Source organism: Saccopteryx leptura, chromosome 5, assembly GCF_036850995.1.
Source record: "Saccopteryx leptura isolate mSacLep1 chromosome 5, mSacLep1_pri_phased_curated, whole genome shotgun sequence".
NCBI lineage: Eukaryota > Metazoa > Chordata > Mammalia > Chiroptera > Emballonuridae > Saccopteryx > Saccopteryx leptura.
This window is the reverse complement of record NC_089507.1, coordinates 171,623,066-171,643,565: the sequence shown is the minus strand read 5'-3', so window position 1 is coordinate 171,643,565 and position 20,500 is coordinate 171,623,066. Positions and strand designations below refer to the sequence as shown.

Sequence of the window (20,500 nt, the reverse complement as noted above, 5' to 3'; positions counted from 1 at the left end):
CCCAGCTGTGTCTTACTTATCCCATGGCCTTGGCTGAGGTTCTGCAATCCCTCCAAGCCTCAGTTCTTCCACCTGCAAAATGGACCTGAGAGCACTCGGCTCTCACATCAAAAGGATACAATGACATAAAGCAGGCAAGACCCCCAACACAGTGTGGTTCTCAAACTTGGCTGCGTATGGAAGCTTCTCCGAGTGCAGCCAAGTCGGTGCAGCCGTGGCCTCACACGAAGTTCAGTGCTCAACAGACACCAGCTACTACTCGGAGGAGACGCCAGCTACAGCTACAATCATACCTCCCAGCACAGGACCTGAGAGTCTGCATTTCTGACCAGCTCCACAAGCTGCTTGTCTACTGACTCCAAGTAGCAAGGGTTGGCAGGACCCTATCTCCTGGCGCCAGGGAAGTTTGGGGGGCCAGGTCCAACCCACTCATACCAGGGAGGGAACAAATACTTCCAGCTTGCAGGAGGGGAAGGGGTACGAGACTCTTGAACCCAGTGGGTCTCAACCAGGGGCAACTTTGCCCCCCAGGGACAGTTGGTAATGTCTAGAGGCATTTTCAGTTGTCACAACCAGGGAGTGGGCGGGTGCTATTGGCATCAGGTGGGCACAGGCTGGGGATGCAGTCCAATAGGACAGCACACGTGACAGAGAATGGCTGAGCTCAGAATGTCAGTTGTGTGGAGGGTGAGGAAGCGGTGCTCAGTGCAGGGTTCTGTGTGCCCCCAGACTGGCAGCCTCAGCTGTACCTGGGAACGTGCTACAAACGCAAATCCCGGGGCCCCACCCCCGGTTTTCTGAATCAGAAGCATGGGGGGCCCAGCGGCCTGCGTGGTAACAAGCCTTCCGGGTGATTCTGGGGTGTGATCATGGGTGAAACACTCTCCCTGGAAGCAGTACTGCCCAAACTAGCATGGCGATAGAGCCACCTGCGAAGCTTGTCACACTTCCCAGGAGTGCCTGGAGACTGTTTCGGCGAGTCTGGGGCCAAGTCTCAGGATTAGTATTTTTTAACAACTGTCCTGGTTGTTTTGTCCATCAAGTCTAGGACATGGAGCCAGAAGGACAGGAGGGATTCAGGGGTACAGAGCTAAGAGAAGGCACATTGCTAGCCAAGGGAAGGGGCTATACATTCCGATGGTCTTGCTTGACATCACCCACCTTAGTGAAATCTCCCATCTGTCCCAGAGGGACCAGGCAGAGGGAGGGATTTTTCCACATGTCAAATGCACTGAGTACTGATGAATATTTAGAGCAGGGGCAGAGGGAGGGCAGGGACTGGCCAGCTGTGTGGTGGGTACTGGGGTAAGTCCACACCTCCATGCTGTGGGCTCCTGGGTCTCCTCATGCCCCTAGCAATGGTAGGAAGGTGAGTGGGGGGTTTCTTCCCTGGGGCAGGGCCGTCCACTCTGCCAAAGCAACTGGAGCTCCTGGGCAGGTCTTAGTTCTAGGGAGGAAGGTTGACTCTGTCCTTGAGCCTTGCAAATAAGGTCAGTTCTTGATCACCTCTGCTAATGGCAGCGAGAGTAGCCTGGATCTTTCAAAACAGACGGTAATCCAAAAGTCGTTTTTATTTGGCATCATGCTGCTTTGAGTAATTTATTTTTCACAGAGGCTAACTTCCCCTAATTATGTTGTGCTCAGATTAATGTTAAAAGCAATCTGCATTCCTGGGCCCACGGCAGCTGGTGGGTAGCGAGGAAAAGGAACACAGGAGGCTTCCGGTTAGAGAGAGAAGCCAGGCAGGGGTTTAAAAGGTGCTGACTCGGAACGCAGGCTTCCGCCCACCCAGTCTCCGGCCTCAGGACTGTGGGCACAAGAGCTTAGTGTGAGTCTTCTGCTGTTTATAAAAGGACAGTGGGGGAGGCGTGCTGGGCAAAAATGGCAAGGTCAGAGCAGTTTCTCAACCACAACATGGCGGACGCTTGGGTCAGTCATTCTTTGTGGTGGGGGCCATCCTGTGTGCTACAGGCGGCTTAGCAGCATCCTGGCCCCCAGTCATTAGATGCTAGCAGCAATTAGCCCCTGATGTGACAACCAGAAAAGCCAAGTGACGTGGCCAAATGTCCCCTGGAGGGCATAAGCGCCCAGGGTGAGACCCACTGCTCTAGGTGTGGCTCAATGCCGTCTACTCCATAGGACCCCTTTGAGCCCTGCAGAGCAGCTGGGACAGTTCCTCCTTCCAGGGTACTTATTACAAGCAGCTTCCCTGAGTGTCCCCTCCTGCAGATCATTCACTTCACTGGGTCTGGGTCCTGCCTCTCTTTCCCTGGGTCCGGCACTATGGTTCTCACTGAGAGCACCTGTTGGACACCCATGAGCGTCCTGGTCCTCAGCGCCCAGGCCTGTGTCATTGAACCCATGTACTTGGGTCTCCAGTGCTCCTAATTTTCCAACTGGATGGTCCCTTCCAAACTACCCAGATGGGGCAGGTGAGGCACCTCATCCACTCATCTAGCTGAGTAAAGGCAGGAGCTCCTTCTCCGACCGACACCTGGCTCAAGAGCTCGTCTGCCCACCCCTTTTGCAGGAGCCCAGGTTACCGTGGGAGGAGGGGAGCCTCTTCCGATGAGTGGCATGTTCTCGTAGCGTGGGTTCCCACCGAAGAGCACAGCTTGGTTCCTGTGGGGCCAAGAGGAGAGCTCAGAAAGGGCAGGCATGGGAAGGGCCCCAGGTTCCCACAGAAGGATCCAGTGGGCGTGCATGTGGCAGTCAGGGGATGGAGAAAGAGCATGGACAGAACAGAGGGGGTGTGAACAGGGCGGTAAGAACACTCTAGGTGGCCCAGGGACGAAGCAGCCAATGGGCAGCAGGGCCCAGGAGCAGTGTGGCCTGGAGAAATGCAGGTTCGTGGCCCTGAGACCTGCCCTGCAGGCTGGCACAGGTGGTTCCTCCCTCTGCACACGTGCATGTGCAGGGTCACCTGACTAAATGCTTCCCGGGGCCTTCCTGCCAGGCATGCTGTGAGGGGACCTCGGCTGGCCTTTGATGCCTTCCTTCCCACCGGGCTCTCTGAACCCACAGACCTATCTCCCCTCGGGCTGCGCGGTACAAGGGGAGGCCCCGGGACCCCCTGCCATACATGTACTCCGAGACGGGGGCATTGGAGATGGTCTGGGCAGGGGGCTGCAGGCTGGTCTGGCTGCCTAGGCCGCTGCTGTAGCTGCAGAAACTGTGAAGCTGCCCCCGAGGGGGGTTGTGGGCGGCGATGCGCCGGGCTTGGGGGTTGAAGGGGTCCTCATCATCGATGTCGTCATAGTCTCTGTCCCTAGAGCGACACATAGGATATAGTTGACCATGAGGGGCAAGGGAGGCTCCAAGGCAATGGGGTCCTGGCCTGTTTCCCAATCTTTTCTCCCAGGATTCTACTTCTGGTCACAGGCATAGCCTTGAATTTCCTCTAAAACATGCTCCCAGGCCCGCCTTCCCACATATCACTCAACCCTGTTCCCAACTTCACATCCACCTCCTCCAGGCAGTCCACCATGCTGGCTGCATGCACACTGACTCCCTAACCTGCTTCCTCTTGTCTGGTCTCCCACCTCGTCTTGCCTATCTCCTCACTGAGACGGTAGGTGCCCTGGTAAGAGTGCTACAGTCTATGCCTCCTGGTATTCCGGGGGACCCCTCCCAGCAGTGAAAAGCTCTCCTCATTGATTTCTGCTGGAAAGCCCTAGGGAGGAACAGAGGAATGGCAAGGGATGCCAGATTGTGGCATGACGCTGTCACCATCCCTGTCCTTGCCTCCTGGGAACCTCCTTCTGGGGGGTCTGTCTGGACTCTCAGAGAACCTTCTGCAGAAACTCGGGCGGCCTGTTGGGGCTGAATGCCAGGCCTCTGCTGCTCCTGTCCATCTCAGGTTATTAGCTCTTCGCTCAGTGAGGGCAGAGCCTCCCACCTGCTCCCCCAGGAAACCCCCTCCAGGCAGCCCACCTGGTGGTAAAGTGCTTCCAGGCCCATGGCCCTGTGCAGATCATGGTGGAGAAGGCCAGGGCAGCCAGCAGAGAGAAGAGGCCAAGGTAGAGCAAGCCCTCGATGCCATCATAGCAGACTCCAGTAAGGGCGTCCACGTAGTCCTGGGGAGGAGGAGGGACATGCAGTTAGAAGGGAGTAGGGCACAACCAGAGGTCTGAGCTTGTCCCTGGAAGCCCCTCTTCCTCAGCCTGGACCTGGAGCTCCTCCCTGCCACAACCCAAGGACCTTGTACAGCCACTAAGGGTCCGTGCTCTGGAGCCCACTGCCATGGGACTTCTTGGGCTCACTCTGAATACCTACTCTGTGCTTGCATAGGAGGGTCAGCTCTGAACAAGACAGATCAGATTGTGCGGACCTGGGGGGCGAGGGGACTGAAGACAGGGCATTTACTCTGAGGCCAAGCTGGCATGTCAGGAAAGAGAAAGGCCAACAGGAGATGGGTTGAGGTGGCGCTGGGTCATGCCGGGCCTCACAGGGCGGGCGAGGAATTTGTACTTTATCAGAATGATGGGAAGACACTGGAGGGTTTGGGATGGAAGGAATGTGATCCAATTTGTTTTTGATGAATTTATATTTTTAAAGATTTTATTTCTTGATTTTAGAGAGAGGAGGGTGGGGAAGAGCGGGAAGCATCACTCGTAGTAGCTGCTTCCCGTTTGTGCTTTGACCTGGCAAGCCCGGGGTTTGAACCAGGGATCTCAGCATTCCAAGTTGATGTTTTATCCACTGTGACACCACAGGTCAGGCCAATCTGTTTGTAATTTAAACCGCTCTGGCTGCTGTATATGGAAGGACATGAGTGGGGAGGGGGTGAGAGAAAGTGGGAGACCAGTGAGGAGGCCGGGGCCGTGGCCATGGCGGAAGCTGGAAGGAGAGAAGCAGACGAAGGTCAGGGCGTGTTTGAGAGTGCAGTGGCTGCCAGCTGCCGCTGGAGGCGGGGCTGGATGAGCTGTGGAGGGGCGAGGCAGCGGTGATGCCCATGTCCTCAGCTCTGAAGTCAGACTGCCAGGGTCTTGACTTGCCAATTCTGGAATCTTCAGTAAGTTACAGACGGACACACACACACACTCACTTTCCTTATCTATAAAATTTCCCATGAAACGATACATATTTCATAGTATAACTATGAGGATTAAATGCCACGTTAGATATAAAGTGCACGGAAAAAGGCTAAGCCCAGAATCCAGGACTCGCTAAACGGCAGCCACGATCCTCAGCACGACTGTTTGCTCTGTATCTGTATGGGCTGTGAAATCTGCTGACATGCATTGGCTTATTGCTTCGTGTGTGTGGTGGGGGAGGGGGGAGGCTCACATACCCCCAGTGTTCCCTGTTCCCCGCATTAGTGTCTGATAGTTCCAATTTTTGGAGCAATGACTCTGGCAATGAGATTGGGACGTCCACTTGCAACCCAGGGAGATGGGTGGGTTGACCAAATGACTGTGAGAGGGGGAACAGTCCCCTCATGTAGGTTAGGGTCCCTAGTGTTCTCGAGGTAACCCGATGCAGGCCTGCTACCTGGCCCCTGGTGTTTTCCGAGTCTTCCTGTCTCAGCTACCGGAGAGATCCGGCAGCCAGGCGCCTCCTCCACCTTCCCGCAGTCCAGCTTCCTTCCCATCCCCGGGCCTGCAGGGAGCCCAGGCCATCTCTCTTCCAGCCTCTCCTGGCTTCTCTGGGACAATGTGACCAGCGGGGGTGACCCCAGCCCCCACTCACGCCCCAGGGCCAGCCCAGCACCTTGTGTAGCCCTCGGCAGTCCAACATGGCGGTCAGCTGGTGAAGGCTGGACTCTGAGGAGTTTAACAGGAGCTGGACGCTGAGCAGGTCTTTCTGAAGCAGGAGAGGGAAAGAGGTTAACATGCAGACAGACAGAGAGACAGAGACTGAGCGGTGTGGGCAGGGCTTGCGGATAAAACCAAAAACCTCAGCGGGTGCAGAGCGGCCTTTAAAGCCAAAGGAAGAAGCCAGACTACAGAGGGAACACTGCACAGCCTGGCTCTCTGAGGTCTTGCCCTGGGGCTCCCCGTCTTCCAGCGTGGACGCTGGGGGAGGCTGTCTTACCTCCGCCGTGGGGAAGAGGGGCACTGCAAACTGCAGCAGTCCCGCAACCTGGACCTGCATGGTGGTTAGCGAGCGCTGGAAGACGGTCAGTGCCTAGGGCAGGAGAGACCGGGAAGACGGTCAGTGCCTAGGGCAGGAGAGACCGCAGCCCCATCGTGGTGTCCTTTCCCAGGCGCCCCGCCCCCCCCCCCCCCCCCGGGCTGCCCAGGGCTTGATCCCCTGCAGCCCTGTCCCCTGCTGCACCGGCACTCGGCACTCACACCCCTGAGTGGGGCCCTTCCTGCTTACAGGAAATCTTCCCCTCATCCCTCCGGCTTCTTGAGAGCTGCATGGTCCTCTTGTGTGATCCTGGGACCACAGCACTGGCCTCACCAGGGAGCTTGTGAGAGGTGCTGACTCTCGGGCCCCACCCCAGACCTACTTCACAGGGTCTGCACGAGTGTCACACACACTGACGCATGAGAAACACTGATCTAGACGGCGCTGACCAAGAGCACTGCCCCCTCAGAGGGCCACAGTGAGGCAAGGCCCCGCCCCCTCCACCTTGCTCGCCAGTGCTGGGGCTGGGGGTCTAGGGAGCACGCTGACAAGGGGACTGTGGGCAGGGCACGGGCTGGGTGGGCTGTACCTGCTGGAAGGGGCTGCTCACGCTCTGACTGCAATACAGGTAGTAACGGGTCACCTCTGCAAGGCAAAGACGACATCAGGCTCACAAGTGACCCTCATCCAGTCTCAGTGGCCAAGCTACTCCTGAGCTCTGAGAGGAGGCAGTTCTAAAAAATGGCGCCGGGGTCCAGATGGGCCTGGAGTGTGGGGTTTGGGAGAGCCTGGGTGACCACAGAGCTGACGCAGGCAGGGGAGGCAGTGCGGCTGGCAGAGCACTCTGACGACAGAAACCGCGAGCCCGTTACCTGTGCTGAGCTGGCTCTCTGTGGTGTTCAGGATGAAGGTGTCAGGAGCTGCACAGAAGTCACTGGTGCCCTAAGCCAGGAAGAGACAGGAAGGGTGGGGGAGTCACCACACCAGGGCCCTGGGTGGAGCCACGGACCTGCAGCCCCAGCTGCTTGGGCCCCTTGGGTCAGTCTCGGGTGGGCAAGAAGTCAGGAACCAGCCTCCCCACATTTGAGTCCTGCCCCGTCAAGGGCCTACAGGGCTGAGTGGGAGCAGCTCTGGGCCTCGGGGATGTGGCAGCAAGAATACCGTCCACTGAGCCAGGCCCTCCCGGGTCCCGCCAGCGTGCAGTGGGGCACTGGGTAGAGGGGACGTCCACTTTGCAAAGCAGCAGGGTAAGCTCTGGTCCTCTAACCGGTTCCCGGGGCCACCCCTGCCCCAGTGTGTGCTCCTGGCCAGGGGACCCCTCCGCATGGCCCTACACTTGCCAGTACCCCATTCTCCTCCAGGAGTGGCTGTCTCGGGGGCCACACTGGAGCGTCACTCACTCATCCCTGGAGTCCATATTTACTGACACCTACAAGGTGCATGCACTGTCCTAGGCACAGGACACAGGGACAAGCTGCACTGTGGCACCTGTGGTCTAAATGGATGTATAGCGGGGGTGGTTGAGGGCTAACATGACCCTCTAGATACAGAGCTGCCAAAGAGCCACATCTGTATACATACACAGAGCCATGTGCTCAGGATCTCGGGAGAATTGCTCTACACATAAATCACTAACACGCACCACCAAGCAGACTGGTTTATCACTAGCAATCAGAGCCATAGCACTGGCAGGCCTGCGTGCAGCCCTGCCCTGTCACTGGAGGGGCAGAGCGCGGGGAGGCAGCCCACAGAGGGGGTGGGAGAAAGTGAGACCACCAGCTTGGTCTGAATCACCAAGGTCTTTGGGACCCAAAGAGAGACAAGAGGCCCAGTCAGAGGCCCCATGAGGGATGTGGTCTTCCTGGCCCCTTCTCCCCCCTCTACCCCTCCAGCCAGGCCTGCTCTTCAACGCTTCCACGAGCACTCACCTTTCCCGTCAACCAGGACGAGGCCGTCCGTGCATTACCCCCGCAATGGGGATCAAGATGGGGTGGGGAGAGAAGGGGCACCAGGCACAGTGGGGAAGGTGGAGAAGCCACCCAGTGCCCAGGCCAGCTGGTGGCTGAGCCAGCAGGCAGCTCCTGAGAGCAGAGGTGATGATGGTCTGAGGGAGTCAGCCTGGGACCCTGACCTGAAAATAACTGTGTGGTAACCAGCGGTGGCTACTGTTTATGAACACTTACTACGTGTCTCCCATGGCTTAACGACCCATCTCACCCCACCAACAACCCTCTGAGGCAAGGGCGCCGAGTCTCCCCATTTTACACAGGAGAAAGCCGAGGCCTGGTGAGCCTCAGGGACTGTCCCAGGGGTCCACTTCTGGGAAGGGGCACCCAGATTCCCAGGGCACTTCCCTCCGGTTAGCGTGCTGCACAGCCAAAGCCCCTGGCTGTCCCTTCCCTCCCTAGGGAGGTCCTTTCTGGGGGACAGGAAAGGCAGGGGGTGGAAGGTGGGGGGTGCAGTGTCAGTCCTCTGACCCCACAGCTTTGAAAAAAATGCCAGGCCTCAGAGGGCAGGGGCAGGGAGGCCACACAAAAGCCGCCCACAGTAGCCTTTGGCCGCCTGCTTCCCGCCCCTCCCGGCTCCTCCTCACCCCGCTTCCCATTGAAATACAGCAGGGTCTGCAGTCCAATCAAAGGCTCATTCACACTGGCTCTGGCACACAGGGGCCTGACTAACCCATTAGGGAAACGGCCTTTCTCTGGGCTCCCTTGCATTCCAGAGCACCCAGCTGGGAGGTTAAATGGCTTCTAGTTTCCTCGGACACTGAAGCCTGGCAAGAAGGAGCCAGGAGAAGGCTGGCTTCCCAAGTGTGGCTTATGAGGGCAAAGCTGCTGCTTCCAGAAGGCAGGCCGTGGAGGGGCGGGGGAGGCCCCAGCAACACAGACCAGGCCCTTACACTCATCCCGAGGAGGCTGCGGGCCAGGCAGCTGTGGTGGTGCTCAGGCCAAGAGCTGCTCCTCGGACTGTGTACGGCCCTCCCAGCTCCTGATGACGTCAGGATGCTTTTGAGCACAATGTGCACCACCCGACTCGCCCTTCCCTGTATCTGAAGCGGCCCCAGCCCTTGGGACGTACGCTCATGCCTCTTCAGTCCTCCCTCCTGCCCAAAGTGGACACTGCATGGCTGGGAGAAAAAACCAAACAGAAGCTGCCCACGGCTCTTCCTTCCGGAGCTGCAACGAGCCAAGCAGCACCAGGGTCCATTCACTTATTGGAAGAACTGGCCGAGGCCAGAGCTCCTGGCCAGCCCCCAGGTCACGGGGCAAGGCAGGAGTTTGGGTAGAGGGCTTCCAGCAGGAGCCCCATTCTTTTATCTCCACATAGCTAGGTCAGAACAGATGCAGGTCACAGGGCTAGTCTGTGGCCCTTGAATTAGCTAGGGGTTCCCTGACCTCTCCTGGTAAATCCTGCCCCTCTTCTCTCTCCCTCTCCCTCTCCCTCTCTCTCTCTCTCTCTCCCTCTCTCTCTCTCTCTCTCTCTCTCTCTCTCTCTCTCTCACACACACACACACACACACACACACACGGTGTGCACCTCCACTGTTATCAATTCACACGGGGTTGCAAATATCTGTCATAAGTCTTTCTTCTGCAGGCTGCCACTTAGTCAAGAACAAACACGCCCCTGCACCTGGCACAACTCACTGCTACAGAGCCAAACAACAGCTGAATGAACAAATGAATGGAGTCATGCAAGCAGCGAACGTACACCTACATAGGACGCTCTGCATCTTGTGTTTTTTTGTTTTTGTTTTTAACAGTCTGAGGCACCACATCCATAAGCATGCATCACTGCGTGTCAGACCGTGTGAGTCCAAGGGCAAGGGAGTGGAGGCAAGCCGAATGCCACGTCCCACATTCCCAGTGCCCAAGGGCTGCTGAAGCCAAAGGGCCCCTCAGCCTGAGGGCCAGACCCGCCCACTCCCATGGACCTGGTTACGTCTTCACACCCAGAGGTCATCCATGCATGTCCTTACAAGCTGTAAGCAGGTGGCTGGGAGGGGCCAGTGGAGCGGCCAAGGGATAGGCTTCAGATGTCTAATCTTGGCTCTGGCCCTAAATGCTTTGTGATCTTGGGGAAGCCTCTTCCTTTCTCTGGGCCTGTGTCCCCCTGTGGAGGGCGAGGGGGCTGGTGCGAAAGATCCACACCCCTTCAGTACTGAGATTCTGGGATTCTAGGTTAGCCACTGAGACTGGAAACTGACCCTGCCCCGGGGCTCTAGACGGGACAGGACACACAATGTGCCACTCCCCTCAGACCAGCCCCCGCCCCCACTCACCACGGCTGCAGCGGTGTCCACGGCCAGGGAGGTCCAGCTGAGGAGCAGGGCCACCAGCCCACAGCACAGCATCCTAGGAGAGAGGCCATCACGGGTGGAACCCAGGCAAAGGCTGGCAGGCAGGGGACCCCATGACGGCTGTGGCCCCTCCAACTTCAGCACCCTTCCTCTCAGCATGAACTTGCCCTCCCTGGCCCCTGAGCCTCGCCCCCTGCCCTAACATCGGCCCTGCTGACTGCTGGGACAGGGAGGTGGAACCCCACTCCTGGCACAGGTCCCTGGGCTGGAGCGACAGCTGTGAGGGCACTAGCTGAGGAGGAGGTCCTGGGTAAAGATGGCGGGAGGCGCTAACGCTTGGGCAGGCCCAGGAGGGAGGGGACACATGGAGGAAAGCCCAGTCCTTGCTTGGATGGTGGCTGCTGTGCCCCCTTGGCTGGGTGCTGAGGAGGGACAGAGGGGGCTTCAGGCTGTTGTCCCCACCACACCCGTGGAGCCTGGCCAGGCCCTCCCCTCTCTCCAGTGGTGGCACCCCCTCCCCACATGCTGCCCAGATCTTTATCCCACCCCGCAGGCAGGGCTACTCACAAGGCCAGGAGACACCTGGAGCGCTTAGCCAGGCCCAGGCAGGCGAGGAGGCAGATGACCAGGTCCAGGATGAAGAGCAGGAGGTAGGAAAGCCACCTGGGTGGAGGTGAGGGATGGTTAAGAGGGAGCAGGACAACCCCCCCCACACCAGGGAGGACTGCGCGGTGGCCCGCAGGCCCACGGCAGTGTTATGACATGCCCAGAGCGGGGATATGGGGCAGAGAGGGACCTCTCCCAGTCCCCAAAGGGAAAGTCAGCACTTTTCTCGATGCAGAAGCCAATACATTCGGTGACCCCTCCTCACCAGCAGTGGTTTTCTGCCTCACTGATGCCACAAAGAGGGCAACAGGGCCTGGAGTATGGGTGGGAAGTGGGGTGGCGCTAGAAGACTGTGACAAAGGCGTTCCTGGGGGAGGGAGCACGCTGGAGGCCACTCAGCACCCAAGTGAGGTCCTTTCACCTTTGTGAGTGGAGCCCCCAAAGAGCCTGATCAACACCCTCAACCCCTGCACAGAGCAGAGGACCCACTGGAGGCCCCTGCAGCTCCCAGGAACAAAGCTGGGGGCTCTGAGGAAAGTGCCAAGCCCATCCCTCTCTGGGAGGAGGCCACCAAGGAGCCAGTTTCCTGAGACTCAGGGTCAGAGCAGGAAGGACTCTGGGAACCACCTGGTGCTAGGATCCCATTCACAGATTGGAAAACAGGCCTGCAGCAGGGGAGCTTGGCCCAGGACCCCAACTCTGCACAACTTCCAGCCCTCCTGTAAGAGGCCAGCCACCAGGCCCCTCTCAGAATCCTGGCTTCATGTTTCAAACCAAAGGTTTCTTGTTACTCCTCTCCCCATCAGCAGGAAATTGAGTTAGGATTGCTTCAAACTCATTTTCCAAAATGTGTTTCAACGCGCCTCTTTCTGCAGCCACACCTTGTATTGCAAGGGGTTCCTGGAAACAGCTCTGCAAGGCAGATGCATTTTACCAGAGGAGCTGGGTGATGACCTGGGGGTGTACTTTCAAGCAAGAACTTGGCTCGCCAAGACGCCGCTCCGGCCCTCACACCTGCCGCCCCTTCCATACCTGACCTTCGCTATCTCACTCATTCTGTTGCAAGAATCCTCTCCAAGAGGGTAGTCTGTTCAGGCTTTTTATCCCCTCCAATACTCAGCCCCTCCAATACAAGTGCTAAAAAAAATACTTGCCTAGCCGGAAGACTATGCTCTAGAGCAGGGGTAGTCAACCTTTTTATACCTACCGCCCACTTTTGTATCTCTGTTAGTAGTAAAATTTTCTAACCGCCCACCGGCTCCACAGTAATGGTGATTTATAAAGTAGGGAAGAAGTAACTTTACTTTAAAAAATTTATAAAGCAGAGTTACAGCAAGTTGAAGCATAGAATAATAATTACTTACCAAGTACTTTATGTCGGATTCTCGCTAAGTTTGGCAGAATAAATCTTTATGAAACAACTTACTATAGTTAAATCTATCTTTTTATTGATACTTGGGTTGCTCCGCTACCACCCACCATGAAAGCTGGAACGCCCACTAGTGGGCGGTAAGGACCAGGTTGACTGCCACTGCTCTACAGCCACCTGGAAAGCAGAGCTGGGGACACTGCCTGGAGGAGCCCCGGCCCCTAGGGCTGGTCAGCTCAGGGGTCAGCACAGCCTTGCTCTAGAGCAGCCCAGGTGAGAGAGGCAGCAGCAGACAGCAGAGAGGACCAGAGAGATCACTGTCAGTGCTCAGGATCCCCAGGTGCTGACCTTGCAGACCTGTGCTCCCTGACCTGCACATGGGATAGGAGGTGTGGGTGGGCATTTGAAGACTGAAAGAGCTTCTGGGCCGTTGGCGTCACCCTCTCCTCCCAGTTTTAATGAAATCACCTTAAAAATAAGCTCCTTTTGATGTATAAATTCTGACCTATTTCATCCTTGTCTTTGTCAAAATGGCCACATTTGGCATTTAAGAGTACATGGTCCTGTCAGGTCCACTCAGAGAATGACAGGGTCAAAATGGACTCCACATTCTATCCCCCTCAACCCCTCATGACAAAAAGACTGTGAAGGCTGAGGCACTGAATGGCCCTTATGTCAAAGGACTAAACAGATGCAGCTAATACATTCGGTGACCCCAGGTCACAGCCAGTCCTTAGAGCTAGCAGTTTCTTTCTGTCACCTGGGAACAAGACACTGCTGCAAACGAGTGCCCATCGGGTGGGAAGCCGAACCAAGGTCCCTTTCAGCCCAGGCGTCCAGGACATCCTGGAAGTGCAGGGGCTGGCTGGCCACAGAGGGGAGGGACGGGGAGCGCTATGCAGAGCCTGGGCTCCGAGTGCTTTCCCTGGTCGGGGCCCTGCCATCACCTACCCTGGGGAAGCAGAAGCCCGGGGCAGGGAGGTCTCTGGCCAGAGGCCACCAGGGACATCTTCTCCAGACTTGATTCAGCCTGGGGTGGGACTTTCTCACAAAGGGGAAATGAATCCAGTAAACCAGAGTAAATTGTGCAATGCCTGGGTAAAGGCTCTGACCTTTGCAAATGGTTTTAAAAGGAACCAACAAATTGGGTGGGTAGGTGGAGGGTAGTCCAAAGGGCTGATACTTGTTGGTCAGGATTCATTTTTCCGTTCCACACTCACGTCTTCTCCACGCTAGGCCCTGGGTGCAGTGACGTGCACTTCATGAGTGTGCGCCCACATTCAGCCAGGCGACTGCTGCCTCCCCCCTGGGCTCTCCCCAGTGACCTGCACTGAGCGCTGCACATGGGGCGAGGGTGGCTGGTCTTTGGCCAGCTGACCTGTGTCCAGTGTCTTCCCCTGGGATGGGGTCTGAGGAATGGGGAGGCAGGAGAGACATAAACAGCCCGCCAAGAACAGATGGCATAGGTATGTATGAGTTTGCACACCCGAGTATGGCAGAGGTGGGCGTCGTGCCCCCCAGGCCCAGCACTCAGGCTGGGGGTACCGCTGGGCTTACTGAGAAAGTGCCATCAAGGGGAGGCTCTTTGCAGGCAGAGGCCACATCTCCCTGACGCCTGCACCCCTGTGGCTGAGTCTGTAGGTGCAGGCACCCTATCTCATAAACCTTGGCAGGTGAGGACCCTCTAAACCACTTGCACTTGAGCCGGCACCAGCCAGGGAGAACGCTGGCCCTCAGGGAGCCCCATGCTGTATGCCGGAGGCCATGGCTAGGCCCAGTGCTGGGCATCTGCCACAGCTCTGCCCTCTCTGGCCTGGGCACCTGCCTGTATCAGGAGGCTGTTCTGCCTGCTCACCCTTCAGCCCTGCAAGCTCTCGTGTTCTCTGATTTCAGTTGATGGCTTATTAAGAACTTCTGGTGGCACTTCCCTGCCTGGGCCCCAAGACGTAGGCTTGGATCAAGGAAGCCAACACAGCGCTGCTGGCCCCACTCTGCCCCCATTGGCCCCTCACCTGTAGTACTCCACGTAGCCAGTCCGGTCAGCCAGCTCGGTCAGCTCGGCTGTGACCTCCCTCCACACAGGCACCCCTGACAGCTGGGCAATGATGCTGCTGGCCATCTGCTGTACGAACTTCAGAGTCTGGAGGTAATCGCCCCGGGCGGCAAAGATCTCACTAAGCCGGGCCAAGTGCTGCTCTAGGTCCACCTTCATCTTCTGGGTGGTTCTGGACACCTAGGGAAAGGCTGGGGTTGGGAACCTGGCCCTGGGGTGGGAGGTTGCCAGAGAGAGGCCTAGCTCTTGACTGTGGCTGTGGGGAAGGTCTGTGAGTAGCAGAGGACGGCTGCTTGGGCCTGAGTGAGTGCACCTCACACGCACGGACCCCAGCCCTGAAGGGCTCAGGGATGTGCTGCCTGAGAGGAGGAAGGAAGACAGGGTCCCTCCCTTCAGGGGACAGGTCCAGATCTGGCCTGAACCAGGACCTGGGCTCTAAGATCCAGCACCTTAACTCTAAAGAGACTCAGATGGGGAAACAAAGCAATACTTATGCCATGCAGATTCTCTTAAAACTTCAAACCCTGTGGATTATGAATTCGTTTTTAAAGTTTGGAATAAAAATGTTTAAGCCAAAGAGCTCCTCTGTTGCTACCTGACCTTTTGTTCCACAGGACTGTGAAATGGCCCACAGGAGAGAGGCCTATTGTCCAGCTAGCAACGGCTGGAGGCTCCTGAGCCCTCCTGAGTGAAGGCAGACAATGGAACTTTGAAGGACAGGCTCCAGTCTTAAGAGCCTGGAGCTGAGTGGAGCCCAAAGGAAGCAACTTGTTATTCAAAGGCCAAGAGGGAAGGACGATGGCCATGACTGTCTGTGGTGTGACAACAAGAACTCTTAAACAGCTCAGATGTAGGGTCCCTGTGAGACCCGGGGACACAGCCCGGGGGCCCCAAGCTCCCTCCAGGCGGGGTGCTGGAGGTGAGGGAAGAGCTTTGCCCTCTGAAACCGTCACTCCAAACCAACAGCACAACGGGCTAGAAGAGGGGGTGTGGCTAATCCTGGGCCTGGAAGGAAGATACAAATGACCCAGGACAAAGGGCAGGCACTTCCCACAGGCAGAGCGAGGCAGGAGAAGCAGATGACACCCTGATTATGGGGGAGGGACAGCCACTTCGCAGGCTCTCACATCTGTGCTGCTCTGAGAGTTCCTGGTTCCAGAAAAGAGAATAGCCCTCTTTGTTTTCAGTTTGTTTTATTTTTCAATGTCAGCAGGCTGTTCCGTTTCCCAGCTTGTTCCTAGTTCTCACAGCTGCTTGCGGACTACAAACTATCAGAGTGCAAAGGGACCCCAGACCTGAGGGGTTTGGCAGCTTTTAGCTGCACATGGGGGTGGAAACCATGTGAGCGTAAATACAGTAACTAAACATCACCCCGATAAAATGTTCTTTTTAATTCAATAAGATCAATGTGCAAGTGTGTTGCAGCCATTGATCCACTGCTAGTAAAGGCTAAACTAACATTAGGTGCCAACCTCGTGCTGGGTGATATTTTCATGTCCCTACGTGACAAACGTTAAAGAAAGAGCCGCTGAAAATGATCTGTAAACTTTTTCCTGTAAGACCCCTTTTTTTTCCTTCTCAGAGCTTTACATGTTTAACTTCTCTATTTTCTTAAATCCCTCCCTCCTTCAAAAGACAAAAGCCAATAAACACCTGTCCAGCTGGCCCTCTCTTTCCTCCTGATGTCTTTGCACAGGAAACAAAACAATAAACAAAACAATAAAAACAACAACAACAAAACCCCACAATGCTGGCCCCCTTTTCTATGCCACCCCTAGCTAGCTCTTTAGAGGTTAGGTAGCACAGACAGAGCTCCCTCAGAGAGACACTGGGGTGGCGGGGTGGCAGGGGATAGGAAATGCCCCAGAATGGAACAGGGCTCTTCCACAGGGAGAAGCTTGGTGGACAAGTGGACAGCTCAGCTCCCCAGGCCGGGGCAGGGCGTGAAGGGAATTAGCCGTGGTGGAAGCTGTTGTCCCATAGGGTAGAGCTGAGGTCTTGGACCAGCAGCAGCAAGGGGTTCAGCTGGGAACTGATTATAAATGCAAATTTTTGGCCCCACCCAGACCTACAGAATCAGAAACGGGTGGGGCGGCACTCCAGGCTTACCAAACCTTCCAGGGGATTCTGATGCAACCTCTGGGAAGGAGGAACCTTCCCTACTTGAAGTTGTCTAAAAGGGCACAGGAGCTGGGAGTCGAAAGGGTGGAGCCTCAGCAGGCTAGGGGGAGGAGCCTCATCTCAGATCCTTGAAGGGAAGGGGATTATCTGCCAGGGCTATATTACACCTTCCAACCTGGGACAGGAATGCAATCTCCCTGTGCCCCAGTCTCCCCCTCACCCCCACCCCAAGGCTGCCCACAGGCCTGCTGCAGGCCAAACGGAGAGCCCTGAGGAGCCACACTGGAGTGTGAGCGCTGGGGTCAGGGAACTAACTCTCAGGGGTGGGAGAACCTGAGGGGTGAGAGGTGTGTCTGGTCCCCTGGGTAACTGGAGCCATTGGGGGATGACTGAAGGCACTGGATTCAAAGAAAGGACCCACTGGCACTCCCTAAACGACCCTTCTGACCCCCCAAATCAGAGCGTGTCGCTGACACTGCACCCTGGCAGGCCAGCTGAGAGCCTCCGCCCTTCCCGCGGAGGCACAAGTATGGGGCTTCTGGTCCAGGAAAGGGAACCTGGGAGGGTCGTCTCACTCTGGCCCAGGTCCGAGTCACCTGACCTGTTCCCCAAGTTTTCCATATCCCCAATTCAAGCCTCCTTTCTCCTTTAAGCTGATTATAGTAATATATATATATATAATTTTGGTAATTATGATAATGGCACTCATTATCATAGTCACCCCTATTTGGAGGATATTTTGTAGATTACCAGGCACTTTCACCCACAGTATCTCACCTAATAGCATTTGTCCGATATGTGGCCTTCGCCCCTCGGATCTGGGAGCCCTCGGAGATTGCTGCCTCTCCTGGAGTCCTTGGGACCGAGAGTGTTGGGTGCCCAGCCCCAGGCCCAAAGCAGCTCTGTATGCCCTGCCTCTCTACGGGAGCCTAGGAGGGGGCAGGAGGGGGTTGTCAGCAGGATGGAAACAGCCTCCGCTGGCTGGACCATCACAAAGGCTTAGGGACCCTGCCCTCACTTTTTAGATGTGGTAGAGTGATGACAAGGGGCTAACCTCAGGCGCAACACATACTCTTTTCTGTTAGGAGCTGATGGAGGTGTGCGGGGTGGGGGGGGTGTTTAGAGACATGGGCTGCTGTGAATATCCGAACCTGGCCCTGGAGCACTCACTCCACGCTGGGGGGGCGGGGGGTGGGTGAACCCCGCCTGGGGTCTTGTTCCCACCCAGAGCATCTCCCTGCACAATTCTCCCCGGTGGGATGAGGGCATGAAGAACTCAAACGTTCCCATCGGATGGCTCTGGACTTTCTGTCTTCCTCAATCCCTGGGGAAGACAAGGGTCATTCCTTATAATGGTCACAAGCCAGCTAGTAAAGGTCATGGCTCTGGGGCTTTCCTAGGCAGGGGATTCTCCTTTTGGGGCTGGGTTCCTTCTCTAGGGGGTCCTGAGGCTGGTGAGTGGAAAAGGAGGGGGAGCAAGAACCCGGAAGCAGTACTGGGCACAGAGGTGAGGGTGGGGCTGCCCAGAGGGCAGCCAGGTCGTGCCCAGGTCTCCCTGTGCCAGTCAGGCTGCATTCAGCCCACGAGGCCGCCCTCTGCTTCCCCATCCCAGCCACTTCTCCCTCACCCCCCAGAGAGCTCAGTCCCCAGGGACAGGCCCCAGTGGACACAAGGTGTGGACGGACAAGCTCTGTAGGAGCTGGGCCCTGGGCAGGCCATGTGCCCTCAGCTCTCCAGGAAGGTTCTCTGAGGCCAGAGCCACTGCAGCCTGCCCCCTTGGGCGCGGAGAAGCAGCTGAGCTGTCCCTTTAAGGGGAGCTCCTCCTGAGGGGCTGAAGGATTAAGGCCTTAGAGGAGCTTAAGGGGAGGAAAAGGGACAGGGAGGCTGAATCCTTTTCCAGAATCCTCCTCCAGTGAGTGCCCGGAAAATGTTTGAACGCTCTGGTTGGCACTGCTTTTTATGTTTGAGGCTGTCTGACACGAATAGGCCACCTGCTTCCAGTGAAGGTGGCGCACACTTGGGGACCACGGTCTACATTTTGAAAAACCTGGACTCCCCACCCTCTCAGTCTCCGTCGCTCGGGCAAAGGCTCAGCAGAGGAACGCTTTCATCCCCTGAAAGCCCACCATCTGCTCTGACCAGCCCAGCACAGTCCTTCACCCTGAGCACGCAGCTGGACCCATGGCGCCCAGGAGCCAGTCAGGGGGACGCCTCGCCAGCTCTGAGCAGTCTCCCACCTCACAGGGCGCTGTCTTGTTTTTGAAGTTTTCCCCTTGATGCCTCCTGGACCGCACGATACTCTACATGCAGCACTTAACATGAAAACAGAAACAATGCGAGGTTGGTTTCCCAAGTTCAGGGCCCCACTGGCCAAACGGGAGAGTGCCCAGCTCTCCTGCAGGTGAGTGGGGTTTGGTCCCACAGGACCCAGCAGCCTTTCTCCTTTGGTCCTTCACTCACATTCCTGCCAGGACCTCCAACCCGGGGCGCAGAAATTGCCTTTGTGTTCCTGGCAGGACCAGCTGCAGCCCCAGAGGGAGTCCAGCCCCCTTGGAGTCGAGCTGGCTGGGATCTGACTGGGCCCTTGTTCTGACCACACTGACCTCACGGGCTGTGCCCCACCTGGCCAGCTGCCCAGAGCCTTGCCTTACCAGCAAATCGATCCCGGAGAAGGTGTGGTTCGCGTTATCCAAGGAGTAGATCAGCTGATGCACCCCATCGTTGGTCTCGCTGTTTCCATAGAAACCAACACCCACTGCAGCACTATGGGCAAGACCGCAAATGAAGTTAGGCCCCAAATGAAGGAGACTTTTTTTAATATACTATTTTTCAGAATAGTTTTACATTCACAGCAAAATTGGACAGAAAGTTCAGTGATTACTCATGTACTCCTCCTCTCCCTCCGAGATTCCCCCACTGTCAACATCCGTTACATTTGTTACAACCAATAAACCTACATGGGCACATCACGTCACCCGTCAGTAGTATATATTAGGATTCACTCTGGGTGTTGTACATTCTGTGGGTTTGGACAAATGTACTGTATAATGACATACCTCCACCATGTATCATACAGAGTATTTTCTTTGCCCTAGAAATCTGTTCAATCTGTTTATCCCTCCCCCGCCACCACCTGGCAGCCACTGACCCTGACTGTCCCCACAGTTTTGCCTTTTCCTGACTGTCTTACAGTTGCACTCATACCGTATGTGGCCTTTGCAGATTGGCATCTTTCACTTACTAATACGCATTTACATCTCCTCCATGGCTTTTCATGGCTGGATAGCTCATTTCTTTTCAGTGTTGAGTAATATTCTATTGTCTGGATGGCACACAGTTTATTTACCCATCACCTACTGAAGAAAGTCTTGGCTTCCAGGTTTTGATGATTATTAATTGAGCTGGGAAAATGTCCACAGAGAGAAGCTTTGTGACTTTAGCTCTTTCCTGGGAGTAGGGGAGGGATGATGTCTAAGTTCTGGCAGGAAGGGGCGGGAGGTGAAGGTTCAGGGCCAGCTTGCCCTGGATGCTGACATCCTGAGGTCCTCTTGCCCGCCCCCCCCCCCCCCGCCGCCGCCACCCGGTGGTCCACAAACGCCACGGATTTCTCCACAGGAACTGCCGCGAAGCCCAGACTCTCCTTCCTCCTATGGCGCTGAGTTGGTTTTTGTTTTATTTTAACCAAAAGTAGAACTTGAAATCTATCTCTGCGAAATTTCATCCAGCTGGTTTTAGTCCAACATTCCAGGCTGAACAAATCATCTCAAACCGTGCCTCTGTCATCCATCACATTTTATTTGACCCACATCACTGGGGGTCATCTGAATATTCACTAAGCAGCCTCCTGAGTTCTCATCAAACACTAACCCTGGGAGGGAGGCAGTGGGGGTGGGGGAGAGGACAGATACAGTGGTCCCTCCTCTACTGTGGGGGGGGGGGGGTTAGGTTCCAGAACCCCTGCCATAGGCGAAAATCA

The 20,500-nt window shown here is 56.3% G+C and overlaps 1 protein-coding gene across 1 annotated transcript in view; it reads right to left on the bottom strand.

The window, feature by feature from the left end:
• Window positions 1–20,500, bottom strand: part of TTYH2 (tweety family member 2) — a 32,688-nt gene that overhangs the window by 2,350 nt on the left and 9,838 nt on the right. Inside the window, exons 3-13 of the mRNA XM_066386787.1 lie at window positions 19,176–19,287; window positions 14,363–14,583; window positions 10,943–11,038; window positions 10,358–10,430; window positions 6,948–7,017; window positions 6,665–6,720; window positions 6,037–6,129; window positions 5,713–5,805; window positions 3,934–4,076; window positions 3,083–3,268; window positions 2,544–2,622 (exon numbers count right to left, since the gene is read on the bottom strand). Of these exons, the coding sequence (XP_066242884.1) occupies window positions 2,544–2,622; window positions 3,083–3,268; window positions 3,934–4,076; window positions 5,713–5,805; window positions 6,037–6,129; window positions 6,665–6,720; window positions 6,948–7,017; window positions 10,358–10,430; window positions 10,943–11,038; window positions 14,363–14,583; window positions 19,176–19,287 (1,222 nt within the window). The remainder of the gene's footprint in view (window positions 1–2,543; window positions 2,623–3,082; window positions 3,269–3,933; window positions 4,077–5,712; window positions 5,806–6,036; window positions 6,130–6,664; window positions 6,721–6,947; window positions 7,018–10,357; window positions 10,431–10,942; window positions 11,039–14,362; window positions 14,584–19,175; window positions 19,288–20,500) is intronic.